General features: G+C 36.6%; 1 protein-coding gene across 2 annotated transcripts in view; it reads right to left on the bottom strand.

The window, feature by feature from the left end:
* Window positions 1–1884: 1884 nt before the first annotated feature.
* Window positions 1885–12236, bottom strand: part of CFAP97 (cilia and flagella associated protein 97) — a 29614-nt gene continuing 19262 nt past the window's right edge. For both annotated transcript variants that reach the window (XM_059470818.1, XM_059470819.1), the window contains exons 5-6: window positions 4483–4633; window positions 1885–3796 (exon numbers count right to left, since the gene is read on the bottom strand). In XM_059470818.1, coding sequence (XP_059326801.1) covers window positions 3669–3796; window positions 4483–4633 — 279 coding nt within the window. In that variant the 3' untranslated portion in view covers window positions 1885–3668. The remainder of the gene's footprint in view (window positions 3797–4482; window positions 4634–12236) is intronic.

Here is a 12236-nt window from a genome sequence, read left to right as displayed (position 1 = left end):
AGTTTTAGCTGCTTGTATAATTTGTTTATATTACCTTTCACTTTAAAGCATCTCATTGAATAGTGAAGTCATTACTGCTTAATTTACTTGAAAAATTACTTTAGGATTGAATACTCGAGAGTTATTTTAATAACTACACATTGAACCATTATGAACACCTTGCACTATTAATTACCAGTGAGATCAGAACATGCTTAATACACTTTTTAAACTTTAGATGCTGCAGGGGTGTGAATGCATGGAAGAATGAGCTGTCTGATTGGGCAGAGGAGGGAAAGTGATGTGTGGCCATTGCAGTTGTTCAGTTAGACTACATATAGACAAGCATTTGCTATGTATCCACCTAGGACAAAAACCACAGAATCAGAGCATAGTTTGTGTTGGAAGAGACCTTTGAGTCCCTCTAGATCCAACACCCTTGCTGTGGGCAGGGACTGTCTGCTACACTCAGTTCCTGGCCTTGGACACTTCCATGATTTGGGTGTCCACAATTTCTCTGGGCAACAGGGTAAGACTAAGCAAATAATAATCAAATAAACTTTTATTGCACTTCATCTTTTTGTCCTTCATATATATGGCTTACAGTCATCCTTTTCCCATCTTTGAAATATTTTTCAGATGCAGGTAAGTCCTAGCTCACTGTCACTTGGCATGAGAGGCTCTGGTTGGCTGCCATAGATTCTGAGCAGCAGCTCTGTTTTCCCTGAAGACAGGCACCAGTCTGGAAGCAATACCCACTTGAAAAAAGGAAGCATTTGGGAAATACTGGCCAAAAAAATGGCAGACGGTTTTTAAATTAACCAAATACAGAATTTTTTTGTTTTTTGTCCCAGGACAAAACATGGCCTGATAGTTTCATCTTTCTTTTTCATGGTTGCTCTCTTTAAATACTTGCTTTTATAGATATCTGGTCTCTTTCCTATGGTTAATAAGCAGGGTTGCAATCTATCAAACCATAAGTTTATGAAGATATTTCTGCTGGTTTTCAAAGCATATTAGTTTTCCTTAAAAGCTCTGCCAGTTTCTGTTCCCTGTCTTCTTTTTCCTCTGCATTTTCCTCATGGCTCCTTATAAGAAGCTAGCACAATCCAGCTATCCAGGTCTCATTTAGCTCACTGATAAGGCTGCAAGTGGCATTTGGATGTGCTAGGGAAGATCTCAGTTGGCTAGAAAGAGACACTGTACTAAGCAGATGTACAAAAACTTGGGGGAAATGTATATCTGAAGAAGATAATTAGGAGGAAGCAAAGAAACTTCAAATAAGTAAATTAAAGAAGTTACATTCCAGAGAAAAAGGCAAAATAAAATAGAAAGGCTAAGGACTATTTAAAAAGAGAGTAAGGAGTATCAATGCAGGAAAATGCCACTGGCTAAGAAGAAAGTACATGAACTAAAGCACATGGGAAACACAGGTAAATGGCTCATTTCTGCTTAAAAGCCAATGCTCAGTGTGGGAGATTGCAGGCAGTGTTCTCCATAAAGATACCTGTGGTCAGATTTCAGAACTGTCAAGGAATAATCATTCTTCTGAAAGCAGCTCTGCCCTGAGTCAGTGGCACTCAGCACAACAATTGCTGAAATTGTAACCTAAAATGCAGCCATCAGCTCTGAGAGGTTGGAAATTAGAAGAGTTTGCAGATAGTCTGCAATTTCTACTTGAACTCCCATTGTCACAGTAAATTGATAATACTTCTTTTGTACCTTTGCAAGAGCTGCTCACAGGCAAACTAAAGCCAGTGACAAAACCATTATTCCCCTACATCTAACACTTGAACAATGGAAAACCTGCATTTTTCTATGTTTTTCCTACTTACCAAGCTATTCAGCCTTCTTTGCACCTTAATACCAATTATAAACATCAAAAAGAAGCCACTGCAATGGCAATTCATGTTAAATATTTTATTTCTTATGATTTACAAATGACATACAAAATTGACACTTTCATACCAAAGTTAAATAAGATGAAGCAATTAAAAGTAATCCATTGTGTGAGTTTCTTCACAGAAAAAATTATAATATGAACATTCAGAAGTATTTAAACTGTTTCTCTGATATTCACATTGAAGGACAAAAATCTTTAAATATAGAATCATTTTCATTAGCACAATAATAGAAATAAATACAGCAGCACTATACGAAGAAATTGTTAACAGTTCTTAACCATGAATAGTAATTGCAATACAAATCTGTTTGCCACAATGCTGCTTAAAGTTAAAAGTTCCAAGTATTGTCAAACAGCTAAATTTGATCTGCAGGTCACCAAGTGAAGAAGCTCTGCCAAACTATCACAAGGACCAAGTAAAAAGTGTGTTACAATGCAGAATACCTGAAAGCCTAAGCCCTCATGCAAGCACTAGCAAAGAATAATGCACTTTTCATGTCAAAGACCCAGCATTTCCAAATACAGCTTTTTTTCCTTATCCATAATGCAGCAATTTCCTTCCTGGGAAGAAGCTGGGGAAGCAAGCAAAGTTTCAGCAATATCCACAGATAGTGGCATCACAATTTGTACTCTTTATAAGGCTACAGTCGTACAAAACAAGCTCACTGAAAGTCTGCCTTTATGCATAGAAATAAACCACACCACCTACTAATGTGATTACCACTACCATTACATTTTACTCCTCTCGTAAATGGATGTTGCTATTGGAGCTTATCTGACATTACTACAAATATTAGATAAGAACATGACATTTAAAACAGGTCAAGAAAAGTAACAACACTTTGTTTTCTATTGTCTTTTTTTCCCTAAATCCTGGTTAGAAGTCACTCAAAATCAATGTTCAAGATGTTTTCTGCAGCTCAAGCTTACATCTCTGCACTGAGAAGAGCACACATCTGCAAAGCAGGGCTGTGAACTATTTCCCTTACTTAACTTAAGTATTCTCTAGTTTGAGAAGGAACCAGAACTTACTTGTTTACACTAAATCTGAAACTGCTTTTTACTTCAGTCCTTACTGTTGTTCAGATAACATCAGATGTTTCTTTCCTACATAAAGATCCCAGTACATCTTCCAAAGTCCAGTACAACTTCCAAAATCCTTTTGATCTGGAACAGATGCAGCCTTGCATACCAAACACTCCAGGTGCTGAACATTTAACAGTGGCAAAACGTTGTCTTCTGCACCTCAGTATTCTAGCTCATTATGGAGGAATACCTAATCTGCTTTTCACCTCTTCACACTGCTGTTAAAGATTCTTTCATTCACAAGAACATGACCCACAAAATTCAGAAGGCTGTTACATAAAGCCAGGATGTAAACCAAGGACAATCCAGGAATTAAGCAAATGCTTAGAATTGTAATGCATTATTTTAAAGTATTATTAATATTTTAAAAATTTTATTTACATTTTGCACTTCTAGTGCAGCAATTCTGTCCTTCCATGTTATGGATACAAATTCCACTTATGAGCTGAGTCTAACAGTTATATTTCTATTTAATGTGTCCATTTAAATACCTCCTTCTCTTTCATAACTTCTTCCTGTCATGGAAAACACTGACAGAAGCATTTTATACAATTTTAAGACCGTTTTATAAACAATTACTTGGAATGCAATGCATTTTAATCACCGAACAATGCAGAAAATATTTTTGCACATAGATTTTACAAAAGCACTAAAAATAGAAGTTCGAGTATCATCTCAGTATACAAGGCAAAGAACACACTTATAACCAGGCAGCACAAACATTAGTAGACTTAGGTCTCTGTAATGCCCCACTGGCTGAATCAGACGTGGGTTTTTCGTTCCTCTGGCTCAGTGCACTTTGTAGAGTGGATGATCTTGAAGTTCCTCCTGTTAACACACAAACACACACAGGGAGAATGCTTATGCTCAACACAACAGAAAACTTCATGCTATGTTAGTACTCCAACACTCGTTACCCTAGCTCTCAGAATAAACCAAATCAAATCACAGTAAATTGAATACAACTGCAAAAGAGTTGATGATGAGTTGTTCACACATGATCAGGAAAAAAATTCAAGCCTTTGGTTCTTAAACCTGAAGCACATGGTTCTACTGAGATGCGTTTTCTACTTCCCATCTTACACACTGAGTTTCTGAGAAAAACAAGGCTACTATCTAAATTTTCTGAATGATCTAAATTTTCTGAATGAGAATTTGAACATTCATTGATGTTATTTTGGGGTTTTTGTTTGGGTTTCTTTTTCCCTCCTTCTTCTTTAGATAAAGGGTACTGGCAAAATGAGAAATACTTTACTACTAGGATTTCTTTCTTCTTGGAAAACAGTATTGACAAGACCATTTATTAGAAATTTAGGATGGCAACAAAGCAATGCATATAGTAATCGCTTTTGGTGACTAGAAAAATAATTTTGATGACTTCCATTTGATAAACAATCAATCTAAAGATGACAAAGAACATATTTGCTATTCTTAACAAGTAAGTGCTTCACAATTCTGAATTATAAAAAGATATTGCAAAGAAATGCAATAATCTGCAACTTCAAAGTACTTACTTGGAGGACTAAGCTGGCCGAAAGGAGATCTAGCCCTTCTTAGAGAAGGTGAAGAAGCCAGGTAGCTCATCTGGCGGTGATAGTCCCTCAGCTGTTCAGAGCGCTTCATACCAGCTGTTGGTTTCACTGCTTCCAGTCTTTTCAGGAAAGCCTTCATATTGCAGAAAAATGTCATCAAGAAAGAGAAAAAATGAACAAGGTGCTGTAAAACAGTCACAAATTGACTACTTCTTTGAGCTGGAGAACACCCCAAAATTTTTAGCAGTACACAACAGGATCTCCTCCACTGGTGACCAGCATAGACTACTCTGCTATTCAGTTCTTTTCTCAGTGCTATGACACAAATTGTTACTATCCCTTGCACATCATCAGTCCTACTCTGAGTACATCTTTAGTACCTCACAGTTCTCTGTGCTCCATGGTGATATGAAGCAATACATTTATTTGGTGACTATCACCAAAGGTAGTGAAGAAATGGGCTCCACTATTCTAATCCTGCCTTTGGTTACTCCTCCCATCTAAATTTCTAGAAGAATGAGAAGTTTGGGGTTTTTTTAAATCTTTGCTTTGCAAACAGACCATTTTATATTGTTCTATAGGAAGCCCAGACAGGATTACTGACCTCAGTTCTGTGAAACTAATTTCAAAAGCAAAGCACAAACATCTACAGGACTTCATTTTATCCATAATCTAATTTTTAGAGATTCTATTTGAAATATTTGATACAGACATCATTTCCTCTTGTTGAAATTAGCCCTAGAAATCATGTGGCAAGTGATGCATTGGAGTAACTACTTACACAGTATTTTAAAGACACAATTTCCTATTCTGCATAATTATTTCTACTTGAAACAGAACTTATGGTTTAAGACATTTCAATAATCTAAAAAAAGGACCTGATAAGAGGACAAATTGGGAAATACCCAGCTACATGCAACTTCCAATTAACAATTTCACATTTTTAATATATTGCACTTTTAGCAGTTGCCTCACATAGATCTATTTATTTTCTCTTTTAACTAATTTAAATTCATTTGATGGCTTGCAAACATGAGGCAATGACACAACCTTTGCTGGTTGTGACATGCATCCTATCAACAAGAGAATGCAAACTGTGCTTACACAAAGTCTCCAAAGTACTAAAGATAACCCTCTTACCCTCTTCATAAGATGCATTGTCTAGATATATACTTGTATGGTCAAGAAACTATCACCATTAAACTTCACACTTAGTCATGTACTGATTTTTTTTCTTTTTAGTAAGAAATAAATTTACAAGAAGTGACTTAGGAAATAGTATAGTATTCAGGATGCCAGTTGTCATTGTCTAACTATAATAGGAATCTACAAACTCTTGGTAATTTATGCATGGGCACTGGAAACCTGCAGAGTGCACAAGAGAGAAAGGACAAGTTACTTTGGCTCAGATGTAACATGTCACAAGTGCTTGCATCAAGTGCCAGCCAGTTCATGGTAAGCAGGAATACCTAAGTAAGCAAAAGTCAAAGGAAGGACTTCAGCTAGAAATAGCTCTTCACTAAAGCCAGTTACAGAACATGAAATGGTAGACTTGTCTCTAAAAGTTATAGCAAACATTTTTCTCACAACTTCATCCACATCTCCTCATACAACTATAAATGTTTAGACTTGCAGAGATCACTTATTTTACCTTCAGTATTAAAAATGGAAGCTCTCAATACATTCAGTTCCATCACAAATAGATCAGGTAAACTGTAGAAGTGACTTTCCTGTGAGAGATGAGCATGTTTCAAGTCTGCACTCAATTGTAACAGACTCATAGAATTTGCATACCTTAACACTGCAGTAATTTCAAGCTTGATTCTGAATACACTAGCTTTTATATAGACATATATAAATATATATATGCCTACTTAATTCTAATTTAAATAAAATTGTCTGCTTTTGCTTTTATGCCTGTATTTTGAAAAATATTGAGTCGCCATTAATGAAGGGGAAAAAAAAACAAGCCACAGAAAAAGCAGCTACAGATTCTGTGGTGCAGCAGTGTCTGAAGGAAAGCCTTTCTAGAGAATGAGAAAAGAGCTCCTGTGGCTCCCTGCTTTCTGCTGTGGATTGTACCAAGGGCAGGTTAACATCCATGCTATTTTCAGTTGTGAATTTTGCCATTTGGAAAACAGCCTGCTGCAGGCAGAGACGAACGCATCGGCACAGTGAAACGGCAGCCCTGACCTACTGAATCTGTAACCCTGAACTAGTCTGATTCTTATGGTTTTACTACCGACCCTACAAGCTTGAGGTCCTTATCTGAGGAGTACCTTGAGCAAGTGTTGTTTTTCAGCCATATGTACAAATCTACTAATTCTTTTTGTTGTCCTTTTGAGAAACAAACTGAAGAAAGCTGATGCTTTCCTTGTTCTCCTAAAGTACTAAATCTCTGGAGCCTTAATCCTGCATCACTGAAGTAAATAGAAATTTCATCATTGATCTCAACAATCAAAGAATCAGATTACAGAACATAACTCAGGTGTTTAGAACCAAATATATGTTCTCAATTAAATTTTAAGGAATTAAAAAACAAAGAGGAACAGACACTAACAGCAGGAATGTTATTAGTTGCTCTAAATTACATTGTAGGTGCTCAGAGCTCTTGATTCAAGCTCAAAACAGATATAGTATCATTGTATGATTGTATCACTGATGACCTCTCATCTTGTCAAAAGACTTCCCTGGCTTATATTTCCCCCATCTTCTTTTACTTTAATACTGACTTTACAGTAAAAGTAGAATATTAAAAACAGTCAAGTCACAGAAGGTGTTCCTGGCATGACTACCTTCTAGGAACAGGATAATCCTTTATAAATCTAGGCATCTGGACATAGATTAGCATCTATAAAGATACTAAAATACATATTGTCAATGATGGAAATGTCAGAAATGCCAACAATTTGAGAACAAAGAAACCCAACATAACCAAAAAACTGCTGCTATATAGTGAGCCAAAAGAAAATCTGCTAATTCAATTTTGCACACATTAGGAGAGCACTGAAGGTAATTCTAAAGCTCTGTCAGAAAAAGAAAAAAACCCCAAGCATAAGTAGCACAGACTCTTCTGCAGCTATTTTGAAAAAGGAAGGAAAAAACCCACTGAAAATGTAACACTCAAACTGAGTTCAGAGAGAAGGTTAAAAATGTTACTTTTCCTTGGTTTACTTTGTTTTTTAAAAGTATGAAGGCTTCAGTTTCACCTCCTGTGAATCCTAATCAGCTGACCAGTGTGCCTTGACAGCTGTTCAAATTTATTTATATTACACCTCCTCTAATGTCACTGATGTTAGTGATCACACTGTCCCTTTGCAGAGTCTAGGGGGAAACAGATAACTGCATTCAAGGACAGCTTTCTGTTCTTATCAATACAAGTATTTGTAATCTTCTTTAATTGCCAGTTGCATTAACTAGCTCTAACCTGACAAACTCCTAACAGTCAGACAACTCTTTAAGGTGCTCAATTTACAGAAAAGTATTTTAAACTGAACAGCTATCAAGTTTATGTGTAGCTGGCAACACCACAAGGCAAGTAGGTTAAGAGTACAGAAAAGAAAATCCCACAAAATTAAGCACTTTGCAAAGTGTTCAAAATTTTCCTTGAACATGCCAATTAGTCAGTCTTTATTATAATTACCTTAGCAGTGCTAGTCTGGGTCAGGATCTGAAGACCATAAAAATCTGACCACAAAGAGCCTATAGCCTAAATACTATCATCACAGAATTATACTACATTTGTACTGTACTCTAGCATATTTTAGCCACGCACATCTGTGTGCCAATCCCACAGCCCGACAGCTTCCTGTTATGACAAGGCCATGGAACCTTTGGCATTGCATTTTTTCATCTCAGGAACGACCAACATTTTGTCTTTTGGATTGGCATACACCACCTTTGAACTCCGTAAATGAAAATATCATACAAGATTCTGTGTACTTGAGTTTCTGAGGAGTCATCAATACAACATGAGTATTTCTGAGTTCCTAAGACCACACATGAGACTACACTGTCTTTCACAACTGCATTTTGCACAGCTTTCTCCTCCTGACTGAGATCAGTGAGACTGAACACAACCATGTAAATGTGCAGTGTCCAAGGCCTGGTGATGCTCTCTAACTCTGGGGATAGTCCTTGGGGACAGGAAAAAGGGAAGGCAGAGAAAAAGCAGAATGGATTACTTCCAGGGAGAAAAGTACAATGTGCTCAGGTGCAACCCTGATAACCCAGTGGCCCTTCTCCTACTTCTTTCCATGCTGAGAAGTTATTTCCCTTCTTGCAGCACAACACAGTTGGCAGGGCAGGCACAGTGCAGCACAGGATCAAAGGAATATTCTGGTGTCAGCCAGGTAGGGATGGCCAAAAGCACTGTCCCTCCCTTGCCCTTGACTCCCCCACCCAACTATGACAGCACATCTGTACCATGAAATCAAATGGAGACAAATAAATACACATTCATTTCTGGCAGCACAATAAACGCATTTCTAAAGGAGATTCAGAATTTCCAGCAGGACAAAGCCAGCTCTGACTGCACGAGAAGGGAAAGTCGCCCTGAAGAATCCTTGTGCTGGTAGAGGCCACTGACTGCAACAAGTGGTGGCCAGAAGCAATAATAAATCTGCAGCACAGAGAACTCAGGAAACCAAGTAAGTGAAAAAGAAAGCCCTTGCAGAGAAACACAATAAATTATTTTGTTTAAATTTGTGTGGAAGGGCCATTATACTGGAACTGGAATCAGAGCTGGATCTATTAGGACTGAGGGTGCAGTTTGTGGGAATAAGATATAAGGGAATGAGGAACATGGAGTCTTATGTGCAGTGAGCCACAACAGCATAGGTACAGGAATGCATGGAAAGACCAAATATCCACAAAAAAGGAACACCCTTATCCCTCCTGATCTGAGGTTTGAGAACTGCCCCTACCAGAGCTGCTGAGATCTTCCAGCGAAATTCCTAGGTGAACTCAAAAGGTCACTGTTCCCTAGGAATTTGGCTGAACATAGCAGCTTGGCTCACTGAGATCATCTAACAGCTAAATCCTAGTCAGAATTAATAAAAATGATGAAAAACCCATCAGAAAACACAGAGATATGAATGTCTCCTAAGTTCTGATGAAGTGACTGAAGAACTATGTAATTACTGCAAATCAGTATTTCAAGGACCCCAAACACTTCCCTGTATAGGTCAAGCATTACATTAATAATAAACCAATAAAAAACCAACAATAAACCATTAAAAGTTTCAATGACATATAGTCTTCAGTATCTTATGTACAGTGGTGAAAATGATTACTGTATCAATACAAATAGACACACATATATGCAAGACATGGGAACAAAGCAACACATCAGTCACACTGAAGTTCCTTTCCACTGAAGAGGGATTGAAATTATTTTCAAACACAAGAGTAGAATGTTTTCTGAATCAACAGCATCCTCTATTGGCAAGAGACACACTCTGATCTTGCTAGCTCTGAAAAGCAACCAAAAGTAGGTTCCATTTATGAAAGCACAGTCAAAAGCACCAATTACAAAATTCTGGCATTAATTTTAGCAGTCATCTGTTTTTGCTAATTGTGCTTATTCCCATAAATTGCTACTCAGTACTTTAAAACTACTTTTCATCAGAGCAATGCATCTTGCTAATCTGTCATTGCTCTTTCTAACACAGTCTGTGAGAACAAGATATATTTCCTGTACCTCTTGGCACCCCTTTCCAAAGCTAGGGAGCACAAAAGCACTCAGATTCCTCTCTAATTTCCTAAAATTTTACTTACTTTCCTGCATCATTTCTGATATTAAATGCCTGCAAGAGAAATCAATCTTTCTGATAACTGTAAGTATGGACATTACTCCAAGAATGTTTTGGTGGAACAAATGAACATTTCCATAGCCAAGTTGTTAACCTCATGACAAAAAATTATAAAAGCTGAGCCAACACCAGCAAAAAATAATCTCTGCATCAAAATTCTTTAATCCCCTGCAGAGACTACTATTGTAGATTTCTATTATTGAATTATTTACAAAACTCTGCATCCTTCTCCAACAAACACTTTAAAAAGGTGTATCAAACACCACATCGTCTATGCAGTACCCTCAGGTCTTGTATAAAAACAAAGATTCCCAAGAAGTAAGAGAAAAAAGATTGATAGAAAAGTTCCACAGAATTCCACCAATTCCACCTCTTTAAATTTAAGAAGGTGAGGAAAGCTGCTGATCCGAAGAAAACAGGTTCATAAAGCACATACTTTTATCCATATAAAGACAAAAAACCAACATCAATGAGCAGGGTAGGGCTGCTCTTTCATTTACAGTTTCAGAGAGAAGTATGTGACACCTCTAATCTCAAAAGGTAGTGCTACAAAAATCAGTATGTTAAACCTGTGATGCTCTAGGGGTACATACACTTCAAACATAATAAAAATATTTAAAAAATTATAGCAAAGTTAAACAAAATGGAAGAGCTACACTGATGAATCACTGATCCAAAAAGAAGAACAGAATATATCATCCTGAGTTTGGGGAAAAGAATAAACCAAATGCTTTTATAGTCTGAACTAACACAATGTCCTAACATTAATTCTCATATCAAACATGTCCACTCACATTGCTGACAACAACAACTAAACTATAAATGAATAAGTAACTGAACAATACTATTTCTTAGGCAACCACCATTCATCTCTAATGTGTACTAAAGCAGCAATATGTGAAATGACTATGCGTTTATGTCTACTGCATTTTTGATTCAAAAGTTGCAAAGTCAAGACAGTCTTGAACCAACATTGCAATATATCATAAGAGAAAGGGGTTGTGGCTTTGAGTAAAAAGAAGTGTATTTTAAAATATCCTATACATTCATTTACTGTAATCATCAATTGTTATGCAGTACAGCATATAACTCTGATATCCTGAGGCACTGTGGCACAGCACTTCCTCCCCAACACCTAAGAACAATTTAACAAGGCTCATGTCGTAGAGCAAGACCCGTTTTCAACATTTGAAATAAACACCATCAACACCCTCCTACTGACCTAAACACATTTCTTTCCCAGCCAATGACAAATATTACACATCTATAACAAAATCTTGTGCTAAATTCCTTCAGACTTTAAAGTATAATGTAAACTGCAGTCTAGTGGAGCTGAGAAGAAAGTTTCCTAATTTGCAAAGTTTGTACAATCCAGATGTCTGAAAGGTGAAAGAATGAAAGCCTAACAGATTTTCCCAAATACAGTAATCAGTCTTTCTCCATGTTGAATTTGTATCTCTCTGTGTACAGAAAAGGAAATTGCAACCTATAGTTACACAGAAGCTAAAAAGTAATATATTACTTCCAGTATACATTTTCCAATTATTTAAACTATAATTGTATGGTTTTTTCAAACACACTGATAAATACATAAGAGATAATAAAATGCTATTACATGTATGTATTTCAATTCAATTACTAAGAGTATCTTATTCAAACCAGTTTTACTTCTATTATTTGAGGATTCTGGCAATATCCCTACAAATGTGTCTAAATTTTTGTTTTCCAGTAAAGAAGCTATTGTAATTGCCATTGCATTGTGGCAATCAGAGTGCAACAAATATTCGAAGACAGAGATAGCTATGAGTCAAAAACCAGAACTGACACTGACTTTGTATCCTCTGTATTTCAAATATAATGAGTTTGATGCTATCATATTAATTATTTTATTTTATGCAAGCCTGTTTTTGAGAAACTAGCAGT

The sequence above is a fragment of the Ammospiza nelsoni genome, chromosome 4, assembly GCF_027579445.1.
Source record: "Ammospiza nelsoni isolate bAmmNel1 chromosome 4, bAmmNel1.pri, whole genome shotgun sequence".
Lineage (NCBI taxonomy): Eukaryota > Metazoa > Chordata > Aves > Passeriformes > Passerellidae > Ammospiza > Ammospiza nelsoni.
Note: the sequence above shows the minus strand (reverse complement) of the source record. Positions and strands in the feature narration are given on the sequence as shown.